We start from the raw sequence: 24,873 nt of genomic DNA, 5'->3' as shown, positions 1-24,873 counted from the left end.
AAATAGGCGCAGCAGCACATTTTCAGGGTTATATCTACTATACCCCCCCTTAGCTATGACGATCATTGAGTAGAGGGGGGGGGGGGGGTGTTGTGTGCCGTAGTATAAAGTACCGCAGTCTTATCATGGGGAGTGATCGCGAACGGAAAAAAAAATGGCTTTATCTCGGCTTAATGAATGCTAATTTCAATTGACTGATGTGCAATTGGAGTTTTGCAAAGTTTTTTTTGTCCCTGCGGGGAGCGCCGCACTGTTGCAGAGACTTCCAAACGCCCTTGACACGGACTGTGTCACAGGTGTAAATCCACTTGTCTCCGGTGGAAGCCGTTTCGAGGACATTTTGCTTCTGAAGAGTAAGCAAAGAAAACCTGTCAGCGATAATTTACGGAGGTAATCTAATTTGCAAATGAAAAGGAGAGGTTAGGAGCGACTCGACGCACGATTAAAGGGGGCGGCTACTTTTTGGGACGTAGTTGCATTGCGTATGATGAGCGCAATGTAAGCGGTTAATGCTGTCAATGAAAGTCCACTGATTTTTCGTTGTTCCGCTCTCACGTACGTTTATTTATTGTGTATGTTACGCACATAAAAAAGGACCCATGGGTGGCGCTTTTTTTTTTTTTTTTAACACGCTGCTAGGGGACAGGAGCAGATTGAAAAAAAAGAATAAACCAGGTAGCCGGTGCAGGACGACGCACGTACGATACGCTGTACGTGCGCAGACATACGCAAGTAAAAACGTGATTGCACTCAGGGAATACCGATAAAACGTTGTGTTTTTCAAAATTTTTTTTTTTTTTACGCAGTGTGTTTAACATGCGGCTTCGTGAGCCGGACTTTGTTAGGGGGCTTTTGGATGGAGCGATTTATCGTTCGCAGCCTGTTGATACGGGCGGATAAATCAGATAGTCGTCCATATTGGCGGTATAGGTGGGAACGATCGGTATTTAAACTGAATGATTAACAAACGAGCAAATGATTATTTTCATGCTTACATAAAATGAATAAGCGAATGAATCGTTCGATCATTAGCTGCGCTTACACTGAACGATCCATCGTTTTTATGTGCAGACGGTCTGCATGGAAATTCGGCTGCCGTTACAGCAGCAGCAGCAAAGTGGGTGAGCTTCTGAAAATTTAAGTCCAAAGCTGCGGAAATAACCCGCACAAAACCCGTGCGGAAATTGACTTGCGGTGCAGCATTCAATCCCGCAGCATGTCAATGGTATCGCCGTCTCTGTGGCGGAATTCAATGAGGGGGTGAATTCTGCGCGATAAAAACTTCTCCATTTGGTGCGGACAATCCGCTGGAGGTCTACCCCGTGTGGGTCCAGCCTTAGAAGGGTCCGCTTTATAAGCTCACAAGGTGTCCTGCTGGCATATTAGCCTCTTACTCTCCAGCTCAGTACTATGGAGCAATTCCAGCAACCTGATCTGGTTCTGATTCACAATTCCAGCAACCTGATCTGGTTCTGATTCACAATTCCAGCAACCTCATTGGTTCTGATTCACAATTCCAGCAACCTCATTGGTTCTGATTCACAATTCCAGCAACCTGATTGGTTCTTATTCACAATTCCAGCAACCTGATTGGTTGTTTGGGTTGTCTGATTCAACCGGGTTGGTTGTTGGTACTGAGCTGGAGAGTAAAAGGCTAATATGCGTCCTGCTGTTGGGATCACCAGTGATCAGCTGGTGGCAGCAGTAAGTGTTTATTTCCCTGCAGCGCCACCACTGGGGAAAGTGAAGCATTGCATATGGACATGGCGTATCCTCCAGAGTGAGAGATGCTTTTTGCCACCACTCTCCACTTTGGCTAATTGATGAGGGTCCTAATTAACTCTGGCATGAAATCATATAGAGGTTGTGCCAAGTTATAAAGTTATCCCCTATCCACAGGACTTGGAATAACTTTATGACCAGTCCTGGTTCCACTGTTAGGACCTCCACTGAGGCAAAGAATCGGGGTCTCTAAGGTCGCTCATGCATGACACAGTTCCGTACTTTTAAGTGGAAGTGCAGGAGATTGCTAAGTCCTTGAAATGAATGTGGCGGCGGTTCCCAGGTGCCACCTCCTCCCTGTTCATGCATGAACCATCAGGACGTCCATTCTTGGGGTTGATGGGGGTACCAGCAGTCGGACCCTACCGATCATTAAAGTTGTTCTCTACCCTGCGGATATGGGATAACTGCAACTCGGCACAACTCCTTTTAATACCAGCATCAGACGAGCGGTTAGATTGTAGGGGTGCGGGTATGAGATTGGGACTGAGGAGTTCTGGGCACAGTCCTCCCAGTGATCGTTGATGACTACTATAAATGCGTGCATCTCTGGCCTTAGCAACATGTGAACCATGTGGTCGCACAGGGCATCGGCCAATTATAGGGAGGTACCAGGCAGACGCAGGCTGGGGGCCATTGACCCCTCTTAAGGTCTATTTCGAGGAGCCAGTTTATCATCTGAATGACGTCCGAGATCGCCAGGGCCGCCTCTTTATACTGCAGATACATCGTTTAGTCGTTCACATTCGCTGTATAAGTGACTGAGAACAACTGAACGATCCGTATTTAAGCGGAATGATTATAATTAAAGGGGTTGTCTCGTGAAAGCAAGTGGGGGTATACACTTCTGTATGGCCATATTAATGCACTTTGTAATATACATCGTGCATTAAATATTGGCCATACAGAAGTTATTCACTTACCTGCTCCGTTGCTGGCGTCCCCGTCGCCATGGATCCGTCTAAATTCGCTGTCTTCTGGCGTTTTTAGACGCGCTTGCGCAGTCCGGTCTTCTCCCTGGTGAATGGGGCCGCTCGTGCTGGAGAGCTGGTCCTCGTAGCTCCGCCCCGTCACGTGTGCCGATTCCAGCCAATCAGGAGGCTGGAATCGGCAATGGACCGCACAGAGCCCACGGTGCACCATGGGAGAAGACCCGCGGTGCATCGTGGGTGAAGATCCCGGCGGCCATCTTGGTAAAGGAAGAAAAGTCGCTGCAGCGCGGGGATTCGGGTAAGTAATAAACTTTTTTTTTTTTTTTTTAACCCATCCCTTGGGTGTGTCTTGCGCCGAACGGGGGGCCTATTGAATAAAAAAAACCCCGTTTCGGCGTGAGACAACCCCTTTAAGCTAACTATGATTATGCTGCGTAAACCGAACGAAGAACGATTTATCATTGGTTATTTGAGCTATGGCTGTGTTTACACTGAGTGATTACCGTTCGTTTTCACTCATTTGAATGATCGTTCCGTGTAAAAGGTCCTGTAGGTCCGCCTGTGCAGCAGCGCCTTGTGGAGCTACGTGAACCCTCCTCCTCCTGGCTCTGGCTCCTCCCCTCCAATTTTCTGAGGCGCCACTGTCAGCCCATCAGTGCTCTTGCAATGCATTTGCTTAGCACCGCTAATGTATTTGCTCTGAGTTTGGTTCTGTGGCTGTATTTGTTATGCGCTTGGTTCTGGTATTGTATCTGTGTACTGAGCTTGGTTCTGGTATTGTATCTGTGTACTGAGCTTGGTTCTGGTGCCACATGCATGTGTCAGGCTGTTATGTATGGTAATACTGCTGCTATTTTGATGCTTCCTGTATTAGCAGACAAATTGCCTCCTGATGCAATATATGGTTTCTTATGATGGAGGGGGTTATTCTGCATTGGATGCATCCATAGGTCATAACTAGAAGCACTGCCTGAAGCAGGAGTGGTTCCCTGTATATTCTATATATAAGGCTGCGGCAGATCTGTAAGGCCCAATGTCCACGGGCGGATTTGTGGAGTTCACAGAAGATCTGCAATTCAAGCCGCCCGTAGGGGGACAAGGGCGTCCGCACTACATTAAAGCGCGCAGATTTGATTTGCGGATCTTTTGCAGCACGCTCCATTTTAGTGCGGTTCCCCCACGGACGGCATCTATAGAGGCCAATGGAAGCCGTCCGATCCGCGGACCATCCGCAATACAATGTGGATTCTGCAGGAAAGCAGGAGTTTGAAAACTGTACTGCGCCGGCCGGCACTTCACACACCCACAGTACAGAAAAAAAAACCCGGACAGGCACGTGCGGTCGCTGGCCGCGGGCAGGGTCTGATTCAGCTGAGGTCTCCCGATCCTCCCGTGGACATGAGGCCTAAGAATACAAGTAAGACATGGGATGAAAACCGGTTCCCATCACATAGGTGGTATAGGATGTCCAGTCATGTGCAAACAAAGCAAAGGGCTGTCCAGCATTAGAAAAATATGGCTGCTTTCTGCCAAAACCGGTGCCACGCTTGCCCACAGTTTGTGTGTGGTATTGCAGCTCAGACACAACCCACGGGCTGGCGTGGCGCGCCTTTTAGGCTATAGCTGCCGGGTTTTTCTCATCCTGGATAAAAAGGTTTCCATTCACTTTCAGCAGCGACCGAAGGCTGTAAAATCTGACAGCTGAGGATTTGTTACAATCGTATTCAGTCTAGATAATCCTCTCCGAGGTGAACACTGATACATTGTAGCAAACGTGTGAGGACAGGAGAGAGCTTTGTGCTGCCGATGTGATTGGCTCAGAGACTGGTCTACATTGGATACAATTGTAACAAGCTCTCAGCTGTGGGAAGTATTAGTTCACCATGGGTGGGCTGTCAGCCATTGTTATTTTTCACTCACTGACAGCAAGCGAAACTCGTTTTTTTTTTTTATGGGCCCTTAGGACAGGGAGCGGGGAGCCCGGGACGTGTGTTATACTTACCAGCTCCCTGTTCCCTCACTTTCAGTGCTGGAGACCAGGACCTTAATCTGCACATTGGACTCTCTCGGGCACGCACACACGGGTCCCATGTACAGGGGAGGGGAGACGGGGACTTGTTGTTTCCTTGAATTAAACTGTATTGAACTTTTTTTTTGTATGCTTTTTTTTTTTGAAGATGTAATCATTCGATTGCTATGATGGCACACAGCAATACTTGGGTAGTGCATTCTACCAAAGCTAACTTCACACAGGCGAGCGCGATATGGGGCCGTGAATCCCGCCCCCATATAGCGCTCATCATCTATGTGAAATCCCCATGGATGCGAGGCGTTTCATGGTAAAACAGCCTTGAATCACTTGGGGAAAGGAAGTCACGAGGTGTGAAGCCTCTCCTTAAGGAGAACACCCAAAATGTGTGTGGAGACACCTAGGGGGGTGAGTTGGTCGGGGGATGGCATAGTCTCTCCCGAAGGAGAGCACCCAGAAGGGTTTTGAGAAGACTCCTGAAAAGTGAGCAAGGAAATTTATAAGGCCATGCATGCTCCTCTGGGTGATTTATGCAAATAAGGAAGATAGAGCAATGCCTCCACAGCGCCACCTACTGGATGGCAGCATTCCTTCAAATCAATGTACAACTGTTTAACAAGTCTGTAAAACAATGATTGTGTGTGGTTCTCCGGCTTGGTTTCCTATTCTCAGACAGCTGTTTGCCCCTCATCAGTGTGCAGTAGGTTTAGGGATCCTCCGGCGTGGCTGTCAGCCGTGGCAGAGGTTCACGGAGTTTCTCCAATGGGAGACCTCAAATTGCGTTGCGTGCATCTTGCTCGTGGTGCGATGCGTCCGCTGGTCCTATTGAAAACAATGGGCGGTGCGATACGAGATAACGCACAAGATATAACATGCTACTTGTTTCCCGCATCGCAGTGCCATGTGAGTAAGCATCACTCGTGTGCATGACCCCATTCAGAAGAAGAGATCTGTGTGCCTCGCTACGCACTAATCTTCCGCTATTTCATTGCCCGTGTGAAGGCGGCCTATAGGGGTCTAATGGGCTGAGTTACATGGCAGACAGGGAGGCCTTTCTCAGACTTCCAGATGCCATGGGAACCCATTGGTACCTTGCAATCGCACTGCGGGTACCGATGGCTAACAGAAGGATCCCCCCTCCGCCTGTCATCTGCTTAAGTGTTGCAGCTGCTATTAATTGTGGCATGTAAGGTATTAAACCGCCATAATATGAGGTTTCTCCGCTCCTGGCAGTTAGAGCAGGAGCCTGGCCGTCAGCTAAACCATCGCCTTTAATAAGATGCATGTGCAGGCTCAAACCCGTTAGTGAGGTCAGTTAAAGGCCTATTGGCCGCCACTAAGGGGTTAAGTTACACATAAAATGACTATCTGTTAAATAAATGTGCAAAGGAGTGAATTTAAGCAATAGTTGGTGGCTGGGATTACACCGAACGACGGGGCGAGCGGCTAGAAGTCACTCGTCATTCTTACTGGTTGATCAAAACTCATCAGGTGAAAAGTCAGTCGTTCGTGGAAATTCGTTCGCAATTCATTCAAATACGGAGATCCCCTCTATGAATGAGATCGCGGCAGAAAGGAATGAACAGCATCGCTGCGCAAATGAGCGACTGTTCGGACACCTCAGTGACTTCTCTGTACGCTGGCCGCTCGCACGATGCGGCGGGTTCTCTTTAATTTGCGCACTGCCCTTTCCAGATGTCCTCTTCCTTTTTTTAATATTTCTCTGACCTCCCATAATCCAGAATTCGCACCTTGTAATGCCGGATTAATGGAATCTGCCAGCATTCGTCTGCAAGGCTCCCGCTGTGCTGCATTCTGTATGATGCCTATTGTGCCAGTAACTCTTAGCGCTTTCTTGCCTGCCTTCCACTTCTGCACTTTGCTTCCCCTCTGATCTCTCGCCTTGTGTAAGACTGAACCCTTCTTGGTCTCGCTGACTGTTTTGGCTTTTGGCTCCATCTTCAGGATCCCTTAGATCCGGCGCGGACGGTGATTGTGGTGCAGTCTCTGCTAGCAGGTGGTGTGGCTGAGGAGAGCGGACAGATTCTGCCGGGTGACCGCTTGGTCTTTGTAAATGACAGTTTTATGGACAATGTTTCGCTGGAAGAGGCTGTGCAAATATTAACATCTGTGCCGCCCGGAAGAGTCCGCATTGGCATTTGCAAACCATTGGTGGTAAGAACTGAACCCTCGGCCCAATGCACTTGAATTGTGATTCTAATGAGGACCGTGAAATCCACGGCTAATCCGTCACTTCTACCAAATATCAACATGATTATCATTTGGCTTCCAGATAATCTGATTATTCTCTCCTAACCCCAAAAATAACAAATGAGGCGATTCATGGGAGAAAAGCCAAATCCGACCAGATGCTGAAATCCCCGTAAATTTACCGCAGATTCTTATTATGGGTGTAAAAAAATCAGTTTTCCACTTTTAAAGGGGAATCTTTTAATTTCAGCAAATAAAAGATTCTTTGTATTATGAAGAGTAATAACATTTTCCAATATGTTTTCTGTATTGATTCATCATTGATTTCAAGACCTCTGCTTGCTGTCATTCAATAGGATCCTTCATGATTTACTTCCATAGGATCAAACGCAGGTCCGCAACTCATTAGGCGATGTTCCCAAAGTGAAAATGCTGCACCAATTATCGTACATTTTAACCCCTCATTAGCAGAGGTGGAATCTGCACAGGCGGATTTTTGCAGCAGATTGTGACGTATCCACACTGATGTGAAGGCAAATCCGCATCCCATTAATAATCGGATTCCATTGTCTGAACGTCCCCTTATCTCCCCTATCTCGTGACCTGGGCAGAGTGTTGGCTAAAGAAGGTACCAATTAAATGACAGCAATCGGAGATCTTGACGTTTTTCAGGAATGGATATAAAAAGTAGATTGGAAAATTGATATACTTTTTCATCATGCAAACAAAAACTTTTTCGTTGACGCTGGAGGACCCCTTTAATTCAGTTTTTGATTGATCTGTATAATTTTGAAATCTCCCCAAATGTCCAGATAGCTAAAGCTTTAAATGACTGTGTCTATTATGAAGGTTCGATCCCATCTGATCGCGCTCCTCCAGTCGGCTAGGAATGGAGCTTCATTATTTTAGAATGAAAAGTTCTGCAACTTTTTAATAGATTTTTGCAATTCCTCATCATTCCTGAGATCTTTGCTTGCTGTCAGTGAATGCGAACATTCTAGTTTACATCCAGAGACTGAAAGCCTGTGCAGACTGACTACTTCTGAGGCTTTGTTACAGTTAATCCTCTGTGAGCTGAAGAAGAGTAGAGATGTGCTGATATGTTTATCAAGGGTCAAGAGGGGGGTCGTGTCTCTTTAAGGAGAGCACCCAAAAAGTGTGTGGCGACACCTAGGGGGTGATTGGAGAGAGACTATATTATCCCCTTACCCAAGGAGAGCACCCAGGTACAGCGAGAAGACTTATAAGGCCATGCATGCTCCTCCTGAGTAATTTATGTAAATAAGGAAGATAGAAAAAGACCTCTACAGCGCCACCTACTGGATGGATATTTATCTCACGGAGGATTGCCTAGGCTGGATGCAATTGTAAGAAATCCGAATCACTGTATCCCGAAAGAAAGCCAGTACAGACCCAAAATGTCTCAAACAACTATTCACTGCCAGCAAGCAATGATTGTGAACATGGTGAAATATTGAGAAAAAAATGTATATTAACGTGTTGCAGATATTTTTATTACAATCAAAGTGCAGCCCATCTTATGGAAATCCCCTAATTGGTAGATAGGACATTAGGTTTTATGGCCCGAGGGGCTTGTTAAAGGGATTCTCCACTGTCATACGAACTTAATGAATTTTAATGATGCTTCCTGCAACTTCTACTAAATGCAATTTGATTTACAGTTAAAATGTAGCAACGTCTGCCCCCTTCTGGCAGATGACAACCAACACCCCTCCACCCCCCCCCCCCTCCAGTGTGTACAGCCATTCATCCCTTAAGTTGGGTCCTTTAGTGGGGTGTACAGTTTGGCCCCCATCACCGTGGTATGCACTGACGTATAGTTTTAATTCCATTGCCCTGAGTTATTGCCTGGGGGTCTCTGCAGGGCATACACAGTGGAGCCCCCCTTTAAGTACTGGCTGCATGGTGGTGAAGGGGATCCATGCTTATCGCACTCTGGCCAAGTGGCTGATCCTGCTTGCCAGTGTCTGCTCCCGTAATATGGAGCATGACCATAGACTCATGGGAACAAGGGGCCGTGACCAGGAAGGTGCAACACAAGGGGCCACATTTATCCAAGACCGCTGCTTTACACTTCTGTCTTAGATAAGTGATGGAGTAAGATGCGCACAATCTAATGGGCACAAGCCTCTCCTTACATTTGGCGCATCTTGGGACAGTCGTGCAGCACTTTCTGAAATCTACGGTGGGTAAAACCCGGTGTAGATTTGCGCTGTAATTTTATACCAGCTTCTGATGTAAATTATAATAATTTTTAAGGGCCATGGGTGGCCCCACCCCCTCTCACCAGGCCCCACCTACTTTTTACAAAACTGGCATAAAAAACTGAAAAGTCGCAAAAGTTTGTGCAACATGGATTTGTGCAAAAATTTGCAACATTGTAATGCCAGGGGATTACTGCACGACTCGCAAATTTGCCTTTCGGGAGTCTGGAAGAGCTAGTTGACGACCCCATACTGGCTGCCACATTAGTTGTCCCCTAGTTGTCCACACACAGATTAAACTAGGAAGCAGTGGATTGGAGTCTATGATGATGGGGAGGCCGGTGGCTGCCCCTGTCTCCATGCCCACGAGGCTCACCTCCGCTTTGTAAAGTAACTGCGCTTGGGTGAGTATAGAATTTAGACTTTTCATGGTCCGTAATTCTGGATTATTGGAATTTTTTACAATGTCTCTATGCCATATGAGAATAGTTTCCGTAAAGCACAGTGAGGAATGAGAGGATGATGAGGGTTGTGTTATTTTTTTTCCCTCTAATCTAATTGTTTTTTCTCACCAGACTGACGAGAAGGAACACGTGTACATCCCGTTCTCGGGGGAATCGGAGGATCATGTGGAGCTAGCCGTGGACGACCCTTCGCCAACAGCGCAGTTTTATCATGTAATGATGCCATATATTTGTATATACAGTGAGCTGTCCTCAGTCCAGCATCCAGTAATCCAGAAATCTATAGCATGATGCTTGAATTTGATAAAAACAGAAGAATGAGCAGAGAGATGATCCAATAATCCAGAATAGTTAATAATCCTGTACCTGCTGGGTCCCATTTATGCCGGATTAAAGGAATTTTACTGTATGGTGATTGCGCTTCCCTGTTTTACCTTGTGTAGGACAATGAGGGCAGACGAAGTGTCGGCATTTCCCAGAGTGGCTTTTAGCAATTTTTTTTTTTACATTTTTTCTTAGCTGTGGCGTTAACAGAACACTCCGGGCAAAACTGATACATTGTGTGTTAAAGGGGTTATCTCAAAATTGACAATCCATAGAATAAGTGATAAAAAGTCGGATCAATAGGGGTCCCGCCACTGAGTCCTCCACTAATCCAGAGAATGGGGGTCCCATGTCCCCCTCTCTTCCTCACTTTAGTCTCCCGACACACCCTGCAGTGAGGAGGAGATTGAATAGGGGCGCAGCGCAATCTCAACCCCCAGCTCTATTTAATCTCCTTCTTACTGGGGGAGGTGCAGTGAGGAGGAGAGGGAGACAGGAGACCGCTGATCTCAGAAGTCTGATCAATAGGGGTCTCATTGCTGAGACCCCAATGATCCTATCACCATTCTATAGATGGGTGATAAGTCAATTGTTGTACAACCTCTGGTATCGGGAGAAAGTTGTACCCCTGGACCGGAGGGGTATATTACCTGCAGCTGTCTCTGCTTTTCCTCGGACTCATCAGGTCCTTGCCTCCTTTTCAGCCATTCAATTAGCCGACACAACCTTCAGACTGCCTAATCCCTACAGTGGATTGCGAGTGTTAGGCTACCAATTAGATCTGCTGTCTGATTGCCCAGAGTCGCTCGTGTGATCAGCTCTAGCCAATCACTGCTTCTCCCTTCTCCTCTGGGTCCTTGGCTCTGTCTGACAGCTGAAGACACCACCTGGTCCTTCTTGATTGCAATAGCAGAGGCTTTAATCTCGCACCGTACATCTGCTATCGCCCGATATATATTTACCAATCTTGGTCCTTAAGGGCTTAACTGTCAGCAATCTTACTCCTTGCAGTCACCACTAGAGGGAGCTTATGGCATACAGCTGTAATATATTGTTTAAATAAATCTAGAGTGCCACGATCACTTTCATCATTCACATTGCTGAATTATTCCGACTGTTGGACAACTTATGGCAAGTATTCTGTCCATGCTACCATTCTTGCAGTTGTCTGACTCTCTCCCCGCCCCACATAGGATGCATAGCTGCAATACCAGATATAGCCTAGAGGCAAGTGTGGCGCTGTTACTGTTTAAACAAGCAGAGCCTTTTTTTTTTTTGGGGGGGGGGTGTCATTTGACCCCTTTAATGCGACCCTCCAACCATATATGTATTATAGGTGCTTGGTTCTGGACAAAATTTTTAGTAGAGCGAAAGAATTTTTAGACTTGGAAAATAATGTATTGCTGATAATTCACAGTAAATCGATGTGGATTTGATTATATAGGCCACTTTTAGGTTATTTACAGTCCTCGCCGGTCGTCTGACTGGTCTGTTGGCGACAGATTGCTATGTTGTGTCTGCCAAAAGTTGCCCTTTAAATCACAGTGGTGCCCGGCCCTCCGCGATCGTATCCCCTGGCACCAGATGGTGTCTATATTGATTTATCCACACATTGTATTTGATGTTTGGCTCTTTACCATCTTTTTTTTTTTCTGTTTAAGGAGAACTACGAAGTGGAGCGGTTCATAGACGACAGCCGAGAGGAGCTTGTTGACGAGCCATCTCTGGCTATGGGGCCGGCCTTTAATATCCAGCACCGTAATCCAGACCCTTTACAAGAGTCGTGGGAAATGCATGAAATGGGGGGATTTACAGAAGAAAGAGAGATGCTGGTGGATGATGAGGACACCCAACAAGACGCTTCTCATCCAGACAATGATGGGTATAGTCTGCAGTATAATGGGATTCCACCTCCCTCCGGCCAGAACACGGCTTCCACCCAGGCATGGCTAGACGATGCAGCCGTACGTATTCAATATGTGAAACGGCCATTGATGGAACATGAAGTTGAACTGATTATGAGATCGTCTGGCCCAGATAATGCTCTTCTTTTCTCCCTGACTGATTTATCACTTCGGACCCCATCTGAGTCCCCCCCCCCCTTCCTTTTTTTTCTTTTTCTCAACTTTTTTTTTTCTTCTTTTTTTCCGATCAGATTAGTTTCTTAAGTTGTAACTCCCCCGGAAAGAAAAAAAAAATGGCCACAAAGTTATTCATTGATTCACGAAAATTGCAAGCTTGTAAGTGCTTCAGAGCTTCGCAAATCACCATCTGATTGAATGCAAAAAAATGTTATTCGCCCAACGCGGAGTGAATATTTATGAGATACCTGTCATCCTCTAAATGTAGTTATTGATCACGCCGTACGTCTGTCGCACATTTTATTGACTCGTCTTATTCATTAATTCAAAAGTTGTAACAGTTTTTCGCGTGGACTCCGAAGAGTTGTGTGCGCGCAGGTCCCGTAGGGTAATGGAGGGTACGGAGAATGCTCAGTATCTGGTTTTGGTATATTTTATTTTTGGCAATTTACTTTTTTTTTTAATGTTGTTCTAAGTGGTGGAAATCGCTTGGAGCATTTGCCTAATATACTTCATAAGGCTCCGTTTCCGCCGTACCATGCTTCATTTCATTCATATGTTTGTGAACTGAACTAATCTGTCCATTGCAGCCACTAGGGGGCGATCTTCAGGGCTGCCATTTGCGATATGCAGGCCCCATACAGTTACATGTTTAGACCTTCTTAGACTCTAAAAGCCCTTTTACATACAAAGATAATTGTTTAAAAGTTGTCTTTTGAGCGATCATTTTGCATAAACTACTAATTGGTATTAATGCCTATTAGTATTAGTAGTGTGTGAGCCGCAGGGAGCTATATTCAGGGGTGGTCTGTTCTCTGAATACATTCGCTTTGTTCTGCCTTGGGGCTGACAGCTGAGATGTAATCAGCGCTTCCCGGGCAGAACACAGCATGCGGTCTGTCTTATCAGCTCTTCTGCTGAACAATGGATTTCATGCTGAACTGAAAATCATGGTTTGGCAGAAAAATGAAAGATGGGCACATTTACACACAATTATCGTTTAAAAGATTATCGTGTAAAAGAGCCTTAACTCGTATTCTGATCTCCGTCTTTTACCTTGTCAGAATGCTAACGACCACCTGTCCGGGAGTGAGTTGCATGCATTGCCCCTGATCACATGACTATGGTGTCATCAGAGGTCCTGTGCGTACACTGCTGCTGTCCGGCCAGGTGTTCCTGAGTATTCTATAGCAACTGAGGCCACAGGGGGTTTGCAGGGGATGTAGTCTGCCCGTAATCTGCACAGGGATGGAGGACCTATGATGACGTCACCATCATGTGATCAGGGGCGGAGCATGTAACTCAGGATGAAGGACCTATTCTACCACCATCATGTGATCAGGGGCGGAGCATGACTGTGACATCGCAGGTCTTTCATCCCGAGTGCTGTGCTGCTTGTGATCAAGAATTTATGTAGCAGAGTTGTGTGGGCGTGTGACGGGTATGTAGCGGGCGTGTGATGGGTATGTAGCGGGGAGGGTGACGGGGGTGTGACGTGCATGTGGCAGAGGTGTGTGGGGGTGTGACGTGCATGTGGCAGAGGTGTGTGGGGGTGTGACGTGCATGTGGCAGAGGTGTGTGGGGGTGTGACGTGCATGTGGCAGAGGTGTGTGGGGGTGTGACGTGCATGTGGCAGAGGTGTGTGGGGGTGTGACGTGCATGTGGCAGAGGTGTGTGGGGGTGTGACGTGCAAGTGGCAGAGGTGTGTGGGGGTGTGACGTGCAAGTGGCAGAGGTGTGTGGGGGGTGACGTGCAAGTGGCAGAGGTGTGTGGGGGGTGACGTGCAAGTGGCAGAGGTGTGTGGGGGGTGACGTGCAAGTGGCAGAGGTGTGTGGGGGGTGACGTGCAAGTGGCAGAGGTGTGTGGGGGGTGACGTGCAAGTGGCAGAGGTGTGGGGGGGGTGACGTGCAAGTGGCAGAGGTGGGGGGGGGGGGTGACGTGCAAGTGGCAGAGGTGGGGGGGGGGGGGTGACGTGCAAGTGGCAGAGGTGGGGGGGGGTGACGTGCAAGTGGCGGAGCTGTGGGGGGGGGTGACGTGCAAGTAGCAGAGCTGTGGGGGGGGGGGTTGACGTGCAAGTAGTAGAGCTGTGGGGGGGTTGACGTGCATGTAGCAGAGCTGTGGGGGGGTTGACGTGCATGTAGCAGAGCTGTGGGGGGGGGTGACGTGCATGTAGCAGAGGCTGTGGGGGGGGGTGACGTGCATGTAGCAGAGGCATGTGGGGGTGTGACGGGCATGTAGCAGAGCTGTTTGGCACATTGCACTGCCAGTAACATCAGTGCTATAATTTCCTAATAATTACTGGTCGGTCTACTATTGGGCACCTGAAAGAAGAACATTATTTTGAAACGCATAGATTCCTATTGCCTGCTGCTGCCACTAGGTGGTGATCTTCAGCCTGCAATTTGGAATGTGAAGTCCCTATATAATGGACTGACCCCTTTTGGACTTGTTTGTCATATGTAGGCCCCTATGTGGGAGACGTTGAGCCCCATTCACATCTGGGCTTGGGCTCCATTAGGGCTTCCCGTTTCTCTGAACTTAAACTGAAATAAATGGATAATTTTTTTTCCTCATTGTGTTCAAAGCAGATGGCGCTGTTCAGTTCAGAAACCCAAAATCAAAAGGAGCGGAAGTAAAAGGAAAGCTTCCCGTTTGTTGTAAATGGGGTTGAGAAAAAAAACAAAATCTGAAATCAATGGGGAAAAAACTGGGCGGTGGCTGTGATGGGTTTGTGGAACAGAGAAACTGAAGTAAACTGATCTAACGGAGCCCAAATACACTAGAGGTGGTCCCACCACAATAACTACAGGGTGGGCCACGGAAAAGTAGCCTGGCAGCGCACGATTATGAAAGCTGTCTAAGGGACTGTTCACACGGCGCGGCTTTGTTGCAGCTTTTGTTGTGGATTGTGGTGCTGATCTGCAGCAGGTTTCATGCCTTCGATTTCAATTTAACTGAATGGATCAAATCTGCTAAAGATCTGCAGCAAATCAGCTACGTGCGAACACAGATTGGAGCACGTTTACATGTAGCGGAAGCGGTACGGGTTTTCCACAATGGAAAATGCACATCAAAAACTGTGTAAAAATCCGCACCATTGGCTGTGTTTGATGTGGATTTGTGGCGCATCCTGTATAAGTCCTACAGATAAGTGTCTGTCCGGTGGGAGTCCAGCGGCGAAGACCCCACCATTTATGAGAATGGAGTCCTGTGCGTCCCCATATGAATGGAGTAGTAGCATGCACATGTGATTTGTAACTTGCAGCATCGGATGATTGACGGACTTGGCATTTCTGTGGTATGGGAGAATAACCAGTTTATGATTCCGCGTCTGGCTGAGGGGTGGAGGGTCCAAACTGTTTCCAATAAGGCGTTTTGATTGCCTTCCGTCCTCCCCATTTACATTGCAGAACCTTTGGGGCCGATTTATGGGACTGAAGGGGAACCGGTCACCCATATCAACCAATCACAGAGCAGCTTTCATTCTTCCAGAGCTGTATTCCGACAACCTCTAGTGCAGGGAAGGCTGTTGACAATGAGCGTAACAATAGGAATGATGTATATTACACACATATCCAGATTATTATATGGGCAATACGAGGATTTAATGCTGGTCTTGTTTTTTCTTGCTTTTATAGTACAGAAACCTGAATGAGTCGCGTTACCGGCCCAGCGACGCCACGAACATGTATGATGCCGCTATACAGAACCCCGAGGAACGCAACATCAGTTTAGATGTGGACCAAAGTGAGTATCTGGGGATATTATGGAGAGGCCAGTGAAAGCCGAACTCCTGCGGGAAATCTAAGACTTCACGTGTGACTCTAGTTAGCCCATACGTGTTTAAGGGTCCTCACAGGCTCAGGGTGGGCTCACATAAGTGGCATTTCACATGCGCGATATACACACCTAATACGTGGTGAATGGAGTCAATGAAAGTACATGGATTTTCATCGATCCATTCACACTTGCGTATTACACGTACGTAAAAAAGAGCGCACAATGTCCTATTTTGCCGTATATTACTCATGGTAGACCCCTATTGTTGTCTATGGGTGCGTACTAAATGCTGTACATACGCTATTACATGGCGTTGTTTACACATTATGTCGCTAAGTGATGAAGCGGGAAGGCTGCGCATGACAGCGTGCTTGAGATACGTTGTCATGCGCAATCAAAAATCGCTTCGGTAGATGGAGATACGCCGGCTCACGTTGTGGTAAACGCTGATGTAAAGAGCGACGATCTACAAGGCATATATATCAGCACAGGCTGTGTTAAAGGCCCTTATAACTGACTGGGGTCCAGGAAGCTGAGATACACTATGAGGAGCTGTTTGCTGTGGAGCTGTGATAAGAGGGGGACATTTCCAGTAAAATGACAGATCTGCCGAGTCCAAATAGCTTTTCGCTCTCGGATGCTGCTGTTTTCTTACTTGGGAAGACAATCCTCCATGACCAGAGTACCCCCGGCACGCCACAGACCGCCCTACCATGCGAGACCCCTGTTTGCAACCCCTCGGAATCCACTTCCTGGACTCCTATGAATGTGCCATGGTGCAAGGGATTTGGGGTTAATGTTTAGATTTCAAGGGGTTTACATTGATGACCATCAGTGTGTGGTTGATGGGACCCCCACTAATCAGCACAACGAAGGGGTAACTGCAGTCCTTCACCGCCCTACCTGACACAATGATGTCCAAGTGGGTACCAGAAGCCGCAGCATGGAGTTCCCTAGGATGCATGCATCTATCGTGGGAATCCCTCCTTCACGGCCCAATAATATACAGTATCCTAGAACGAATCCGTAGGTTATTCTGCATCTTCCTTGTTGGTGGCGCTCTGTATCTGCTGCTATACTCTGTAGATGGACATGGGGGAACAGACAGTAAAGCTGATGATCTCTATATAATAGAAGCCTAATGCAGATGTATCATCCAGTATGTGTCTATGCTGCAGGTGACATCGCTGCCCTTAAAGAACCCGCCGTCATCTTTGATCCGGATACGGTCACTAAAGAGAAGAGGCACCGAACAGAGCGAGACTCCGGGGTCCAGCGTCCCCACAGCTTGTCCTTCATGTAGGTCATTGGATTTCCCTTCTTTTGCTTTATCGCATCATGGTATATGTCGCTGCAGCTACCTTACATTACACCCATGTCCTGCTTCTAATGCCATCTTGGTTTTAGGTCCAGTTTTCGGTGCCAATTAACTTCTTAACCCTTTCCAATCCACTGTCTGACCTGTGAAGACATTATGATTTAAGGCTGTACAGCTCCGATGTTGGAAGACGTCCATTGGGGTTCTTTTACTGTATATTGCCAGCCTCTCTGCTGTCGGAGCCTATCCAACGTGTCACCTCATGCAGTACTGGCTTTAGCCAGCATATAGCGCCGTTGTATAACAGCAGAAAAAGAGCAAGCCCCCTAGGAAAGCCAGGGTACAAATTGGATTGGAAAGGGTTAATATATCTTTATAGGGTCGGATTTGTCAGAATTAAATCAAACCCTTCCTAGATAGAAGTAATGGTTTGATTTAATTCTGGCTGCCTGCAATGATAACCAGGGGAAACTTGGTGTATGTGACTGCATTCAGCTCCTATTAATCCTAAAGGGCTTGTGCCAACACGCCATCCCCTGTTCATATACCCTATTGGGGCATATGAGTGTCATAGAGCGGGGTCTCTAAGAGCAGCTCCCACCCTGGCGGACCTTCTGCTGTCCTATTATAACAGGATGGCCATTCATGTGGTTGGTTGTCCTATAATATTACATATCCTCTACAGCGGCTGCTCTGGGGGAAATATCAGGCTGGTTGCGACTTCAGCTGTTTGCCGGGGTGTCAATAGTTGGACTCTCGACAATCGGCTGATCACCCCAAGCCCCGCATCCTCAGACAGGTTGTCATCTTGAATAATAAATCCTTCAATAAGTTCTCCATAGTGGTGGTTTTTACACATGGTCTTATATGGCATGATTTATGGGTTGTCTCTCAATTCCCCCTTAAAGGTAAAAATAGGAAAAAGTTGTAATAAACTTTAATGTTGCTGCAGTCCGGCGCTGCCGCTCATCTGCAGCCTCCCCGGTGTCGGTGTATGAATTAGGTCTTGGTGCGGTTTCGTAGCGGCGATGACATTACAATACTATGGGTACAACTAACAGAGTCCATGCACAGATACTGTCCGCATATGTGGATACAATTGTAGATGATGATTGCTAGGCCGTAGAATGCGTGCCAGACTTCATCTTCCTTGGTTCGAATATTGACCAGGCTGAAGAATCTATGCCAGAGACAAGATGTGGGAGAGCATTGGGGTGAAGCGTGATGCTAAACATGGACAAAATCGGGAGAAGTAGGAATATCCGTATACAGGGGCGTAACTATAGAGGATGCAGGGGATGCGGTTGCACCCGGGCCCAGGAGCCTTAGGGGGCCCATAAGGCCTCTCTTCTCCATATAGGGAACCCAGTACTATGAGTAAAGCATTATCGTTGGGGCCCTGTTACAGGTTTTGCATCGGGGCCCGGGAGCTTCACGTTACGCTTCTGTCCGTATAGCAACTAAACGCAGGATAGTGCAAACCACCGTCTTTCCCATAGCTATGTATGATGTGACAACGGGACTGTGAAAAAAGCTGATAGGAGGATTGATGCGTTGGATCTGTGGTGCCGGCGAAAGCTGCTGCGTATGTCCTGGACGGCGAGGGCAACAAACAAAGGAGTCCTGAATCGTACAAGACTTGATATATCACTGGAGGGCAAGATGGCCGGACTCAGACTCACGGATTTTGGCCATGTAATGCGAGCAGAGTCGCTAAAAAATCTATAATGCTTGGACAGATCAGCGGCAAAAGAAGACCCGGCCGCCAAAGAACACGATGAATGGCCGATACTGTCAGAGCGGATACTGGCATGGATATAACACAACTGAAAGAAGCAGTGCAAGACCGAAAAACATGGCGGGAAGAAGCCTTTAGGGTCGCCGAGAAGCGTGAACGACTAAACGGCTAACAACAATTGCTGAGTAACAGAACTAGGGCCTGGGCAAAACATGCCAGTGGCGCTGAAAGGGATGCGGCAGAGCGTGCACGCTGCTACGCCAATCATTTTCAATGGGGATGCTGGAGATGGCCAAGTGCAAACAGTTAGCTAATCCCTACAGCCTCACTGAAACAAGTGGAGAGAAACCATGGCATTGCACATGCTCAGCTGCCACGCCATTCTGTCAGGGTGCGATGAGGAGCACAAGGAGTTGTGGGTCCTCTGTTCTTGGGATCGGTTGGGGGTCCCAATGGTAAGACCCCCACCAGTCGACTTTTATCACCCGTTCACATAATAGCTGTTAAAAGTCTAATCTTGGGAATGCCCCACTACCAATAAAGCCCCTCTCACACAGGCAATGGTAAAAACGCTGCGCTTTACTCGGGCGGAGCTGCACCGTACGTCGTTCAGTGGGAGCGCTGGCCTGCCTTGTTAGTGCACTAAAAGCACAGTAACAGCGAAGGCAGAGAAAGCCGCTGATGTCGCCACGATCCCCTCCCTTCCCGGTGGCATAGAACGCTGCATTCAGAAACGCGCTAAAACGCTGTACACGGCATTCTACCGCATTTTTTACATTGTTGAAAACGTTCCCTATTGAATCCAATGGGCGAACGACGTGCTTAAAAACGCTTAAATGCCGAAAATAGAACAGACAGCGCTCTAAAATCACGGTGTTAGAAAGTCTGCGTTCAAATGCTCGTCTGAGAAGCCATATTGAATTCAGTGGAGGCGGTTTACAGCGTATAAAATTAGGAATTTTTTTTTTTTCTAATCTGGACATCCCCTTTAACCCTTTGCAATCCAATTTTGGATTCAGGGTTTCCTAGGGGGCTTTCTCTTTCTGCCATTATACAATGGCGCCATCTGCTGGCTAGAGCCAGTACTGCGGTATATGACATGCTGGAGAGGCCCCTGACAACAGAGCGGCCAGTAATACAGATTAAGAATACCCTGCTGGATGTCTTCTGACATCAGAGCTGTACAGCCTTCAATCAGAATGTCTTCAGACGTCAGACAGTGGATTGGGAAGGGTTAATAGTGAGGGAACCCTTTAAATCTAAATGGAAGACCGAACATGAAGAGAGATTTTATCACCTCCTTAGTGACATTAATAAAATAATAGTAAATCTAGAACTTTTTTTTTGTCCTTTTTCTGTTCTCGGGATGTTTTTTGGCTTGTTTCCAATTTTGGGAATTGGGGTTCAGAATCCGGCGTTCCGCAGACAGATGGGTCCGGGGTCTTCTGGAGGGACGACATCAGTCATTCGAAGATTGCAAAGACTTGATCTATTTGGCTTTTGTAAGGGGGAGCTCATAAAACGTTATTGTGTTTTGGTTCGCATCATTTCAGGAGACGTATAACTTTACGAGGATATAATGAGCTCGCTACTTCTGACTCCATAATAGAATGATAAATTGGGTTTCCAAAGGATATTCTCAAGTCCCATTAACTGCTTTTGCCAATCAACTTTTAGTGTCTCATCTCCTCTGGGGAGGATTTTATGCTTTTTTTTGTTATATGTTTTAATCAGGAGGGCAGCTCGAGAGTTTGCGAGACTCCAGAAGCCGCTCGCTGAACCCCACCAGCATCCCAGGATTTGACGAATTGTTGGGTCTTAATAGGCTGCTTCTACTTTAGCAAAGAATATATGGTGGGACTTGGAACGTTTTATAATGCTGCCATAATAGAACGAAAAGTTCTGGAACTTTCTGATGTAAAACCTAGTTTTGTGTTTGTTCTGCACCGTTTCCAGGATCTCTGCTTGTTTCAGTGAATGGGAACATTTTGGTTCAGCCAATCCTGGGAGTACCCCTTCATCAGTAGGGGTAGAAGAGAAGTCTGGTTGGTGCGGGTCTTGGCGCTGAGATTCCCACAAATATGGCAAAGGGGGTCTTGTATCCCCCTTTCCTCCCAACTGCGAGCTCACCGCACCCCTGCAATAAGGTGAAGCTTGAATGAAGCGGCGGTCAGGCATGGGCAGTGAGGCTCCATTCATCATAAGTAGTACTGCTAGAGATGGGCAAGTGCTTCAGCGCCATTGAAACAAATGAAGCAGCAGCTGTGCATGTTCAACCACCCCTCCATTCAAGCTTCTCACTGCAAGGGGTGCAGTGAGCCTGCAGTACGTAGGAGGGGGGCATACGGGACCCCCTGTTCCCTGCATCTGTGGGGGTCTTAGCGGTTGATCAGTCTTTTATCATCTATCTTATGGATAGGTGATAAGTCAGTCTTGGGGAATACCTCTTTAACTTCCAGAGGCTGAGCACCTTGACTGATTTATTGATGATCACAGCTGAGGGTTTGCTACAATCCTATACAGTATGGTGTGTTTCCCCTACACTCAGAGGGATTCGGTACAGGGGGAAGCAAAACTCATCCAAAGCCTGAATGGACCCCCAACCTGAGTGTTTGCAAGTGCAGAGTCGCATCCTAATCATCGTGGTTATGCAGAGACCAATGTAATAATGATCACCATCAGCGACTATATACTGGTAGCTTCCAGTTCTACGCAGGCAATCTACAGGCCATATAAGTGACTATAGTATGGTTCTATCCTGTGATCACTGGTGGCATCCTCACTAACTAGAGTCGTTCCTTTTTTCTATATTTTCCATGTGGCCCAGACCGCCATGTTCACTTTTTCTAGGCACAACTTGTATCTGCAAAGTTTGCAACAATGACAACTATAGCTGTGCGCTTCAGAAATGATCAGAAGTCACAACTAATGGTGCCACACAGCGCCTTTAAAAACAATAGTGCCAGATAATGCCCAAACCGGTAAGAATGGCCCCACAGTAGAAGTGCCCTCTTCTGTACAGTGCAGAATAATGGTGATCATCTTGGTGTCCAACACAGTAATCAGAACACTCTTGTTCCCCTTCCAAAAGGACAACATACAGCACCGTTTTTAATTAGATGCAAATTTTGCATACATGAAAACCACCCTGACTAAAGTGTCAAACAACCTCCTGAAGGCTAAATCGCGGAGTGACTACTCCCTACTGATCCTGCTCGGTCCTCGCCCCCCCTCCTCTTCTCCACCTACACAGCCCCCATTGGTCAGACCATCAGGAGTTTTGGCTTTCAATACCACCTCTATGCTGACAACACCCAGCTATACACCTCTTCCCGTGATATCACAGTGCCGGTCCTCCAGAACCCCACCGACTGTCTGTCCGCTGTCTGTAACACTATGTCCTCTCTCTACCTAAGAATGAGTGTCTCAAAAACTGACCTTCTCCTGTTTCTGCCGTCTACTAACCGACCTCATCCTGACATCTCCATCTCAGTGTGTGGCACCATAACTCCCAGCACACCCGCTGCCTTGGGGTCATATTCGAGTCTGATTTCTCCTGTACCCCTCTATCCAATCTCTGGCCCGAACATGTCAGCTGCACCTCAAGAACATTGCAAGAATCCGCTCTTTTCTAATTGTAGACACACTAAAAACACTCACTGTTGCCCTCATCCACTCCCGGCTCAATTATTTCAACTCGTTGCTGATCGGCCTCCCCCGCACCAGACTCTACCCTCTCCAATCCATCCTGAATGTGGCAGCCAGGCTCATCTTCCTGTCCAGCCGCTACTCGGACGCCTCTGCCCTGTGCCAGTCACTGCACTGGCTGCCTGTTAAATACAGAATTCAATTTAAACTCGCCACCTTCATCCACAAAACCCTCCACAGTGCAGCGCCCCCCTATATCGCCTCCCTCATCTCAATCCATCACCCAGCCCGGGCTCTCCGCTCTGCTAACGAAACCAGACTGAGCGCCCCTTTAATTTGAACTTCTCATTCCCGCCTCCAAGACTTCTGCAGAGCAGCACCAGTCCTCTGGAACGCACTACCAAAGGCTACCCGAGCAATCCAGGACTCGCAGAACTTCAGGCGTGCTCTAAAAACGCACCTCTTCAGGGAGGCATACCACATTCCCTAAACAAACCCCTCTGTACTCTGCCTGATAACATGCTCCCTGTCCTAGTGACTGCAATCCCTGCTAGCCATCATAAACCGCTCCTGCAGTAATGCCGATCCTGCCGTCACACGGCTAAATGTCTGACCATTGTCTGTGTATAGCATCGCTCACTCTCCACCTCGCCATACTGTGCACATCTCCAGCCCTTTACCTTCTATATCACCCCATTACTCGTAGTATGTAAGCTCGTTGGAGCAGGACCCGCACCCCTATTGTTTCCATCAGCTGATTACTATGTAACCGTGGTTTTGTTTGTATTTCATCTGGCTTGTAAGCGCTGCACAATATAAATAAAGATGATGATGTGCAGCGTGTCCTATTTTGGTCCGTATTCACAGACCAATTCAGCCCATAAGTCTGTGGGAGAGTAAAAAAAAATTGGTGAATACGAATGTTACATTTGCTTTTATTGCATTTTTGCGCATGTTACCAGGTGACGGGGGGGGGGGGGGGGGCATCAATTGGATCTTGTTTCGTTTTTTAAATTTTTTTTTTGCCCGTGTAAAATCCATACAGAAGAATTGTCTTCAGATTCCACCATGTGAACGGACCCTTATATTGTAGCAAACCTGGACTAGACTGGATACAACTGTAACAAACCTGCAGCTGTGATAAATAATTGATCTGTACTGAAAACGTCGAACTGAAAAATGAGGTCTATCAGAAAGTTGGAATGCTTTTGATTCTGCAGTGGCCCGACCCTCTTGGGATCAGTGGGGGGCTGACTGGTCACAGGGCACAACCGCGCAGGATTGTTCTCCGACATGTTGCCCCCCAGAGCTGCAGCTTGGTGCTTTTCATTGGGGGGTTATTCCAACACCTTCTTGGATTCCACTACGAAAAAAGAAGCTTGAAGGGACCGTGCTCCCTCTTCTGGAATAAATGAAATGAGCACTAGTGGCCTGTAGGTGGCGCTGTATGCCTTATTTTCTCTGATGCTCCTTTCTGGACGGCTCCGGTAATTCTCAGCGTATTCATTACTGATCATGTCGCACACAACCTTCTGTCCTGTTAAAGTAGTTCTCCCGAAACGCTACAGAATCTGTGATTTTTTTTTTTTTTTTTTTTGTTTTACTTCTACAAGTTGCATAGTTGTTAAGAACAATTAACCATTTTGATGCCTTCCCGGGTGGTGGGGGGTCTGAGGTGTTGTGGTACTTGGTTCCAGGGTAAAGGGGATCAGGAGAGACATTTTGGAGATGATTATGTGAGGAGCAAACTAGGGGAAAACAGAGGAGGAGGAATTGTGAGGAGCCGATATTATATGTGGGGTGATATCAGGATATTAGGTCAGAGATGGGTTGTATATAGATTACATGTGGGGGGTATCAGGATATTAGGTCAGAGATGGCTGGAGGGGGCAGGTTGTATATAGGAGATTACATGTGGGGGGTATCAGGATATTAGATCAGAGATGGATGGAAGGGACAGGTTGTATATAGATTACATGTAGGGGGTATCAGGATATTGGGTTAGAGATGGCTGGAGGGGCAGGTTGTATATAGGAGATTACATGTGGGGGGTATCAGGATATTGGGTTAGAGATGGATGGATCTGACAGGTTGTATATAGGAGATTACATGTGGGGGGTATCAGGATATTGGGTTAGAGATGGCTAGAGGGGGCAGGTTGTATATAGGAGATTACATGTGGGGGGTATCAGGATATTGGGTTAGAGATGGATGGATCTGACAGGTTGTATATAGGAGATTACATGTGTTCCTCCCATGGCGGCTTCCAGGAGACATTTTCCAGCAGCCGCACACACAAGGGGGTCACAGTAGCCCCCACAACATTGTCACACTTCTGTAT

The 24,873-nt window shown here is 47.3% G+C and overlaps 1 protein-coding gene across 4 annotated transcripts in view; it reads left to right on the top strand.

Moving 5' to 3' along the window:
• The window catches only part of PATJ (PATJ crumbs cell polarity complex component), a 264,895-nt gene that overhangs the window by 83,652 nt on the left and 156,370 nt on the right, over window positions 1–24,873 (top strand). For 3 of the 4 annotated variants that reach the window (XR_010791282.1, XM_066597728.1, XM_066597727.1), the window contains exons 19-23: window positions 6,709–6,918; window positions 9,755–9,856; window positions 11,629–11,931; window positions 15,687–15,795; window positions 17,007–17,127. Coding sequence is in view for 3 of the 4 variants with exons in the window: in XM_066597728.1 (XP_066453825.1) it covers window positions 6,709–6,918; window positions 9,755–9,856; window positions 11,629–11,931; window positions 15,687–15,795; window positions 17,007–17,127 (845 nt within the window). In the remaining variant the exon portion in view is untranslated. The remainder of the gene's footprint in view (window positions 1–6,708; window positions 6,919–9,754; window positions 9,857–11,628; window positions 11,932–15,686; window positions 15,796–17,006; window positions 17,128–24,873) is intronic. The other variant, XM_066597729.1, reaches the window with a different exon arrangement.

This window comes from Eleutherodactylus coqui, chromosome 3 (genome assembly GCF_035609145.1).
Source record: "Eleutherodactylus coqui strain aEleCoq1 chromosome 3, aEleCoq1.hap1, whole genome shotgun sequence".
Lineage (NCBI taxonomy): Eukaryota > Metazoa > Chordata > Amphibia > Anura > Eleutherodactylidae > Eleutherodactylus > Eleutherodactylus coqui.
Note: the sequence above shows the minus strand (reverse complement) of the source record. Positions and strands in the feature narration are given on the sequence as shown.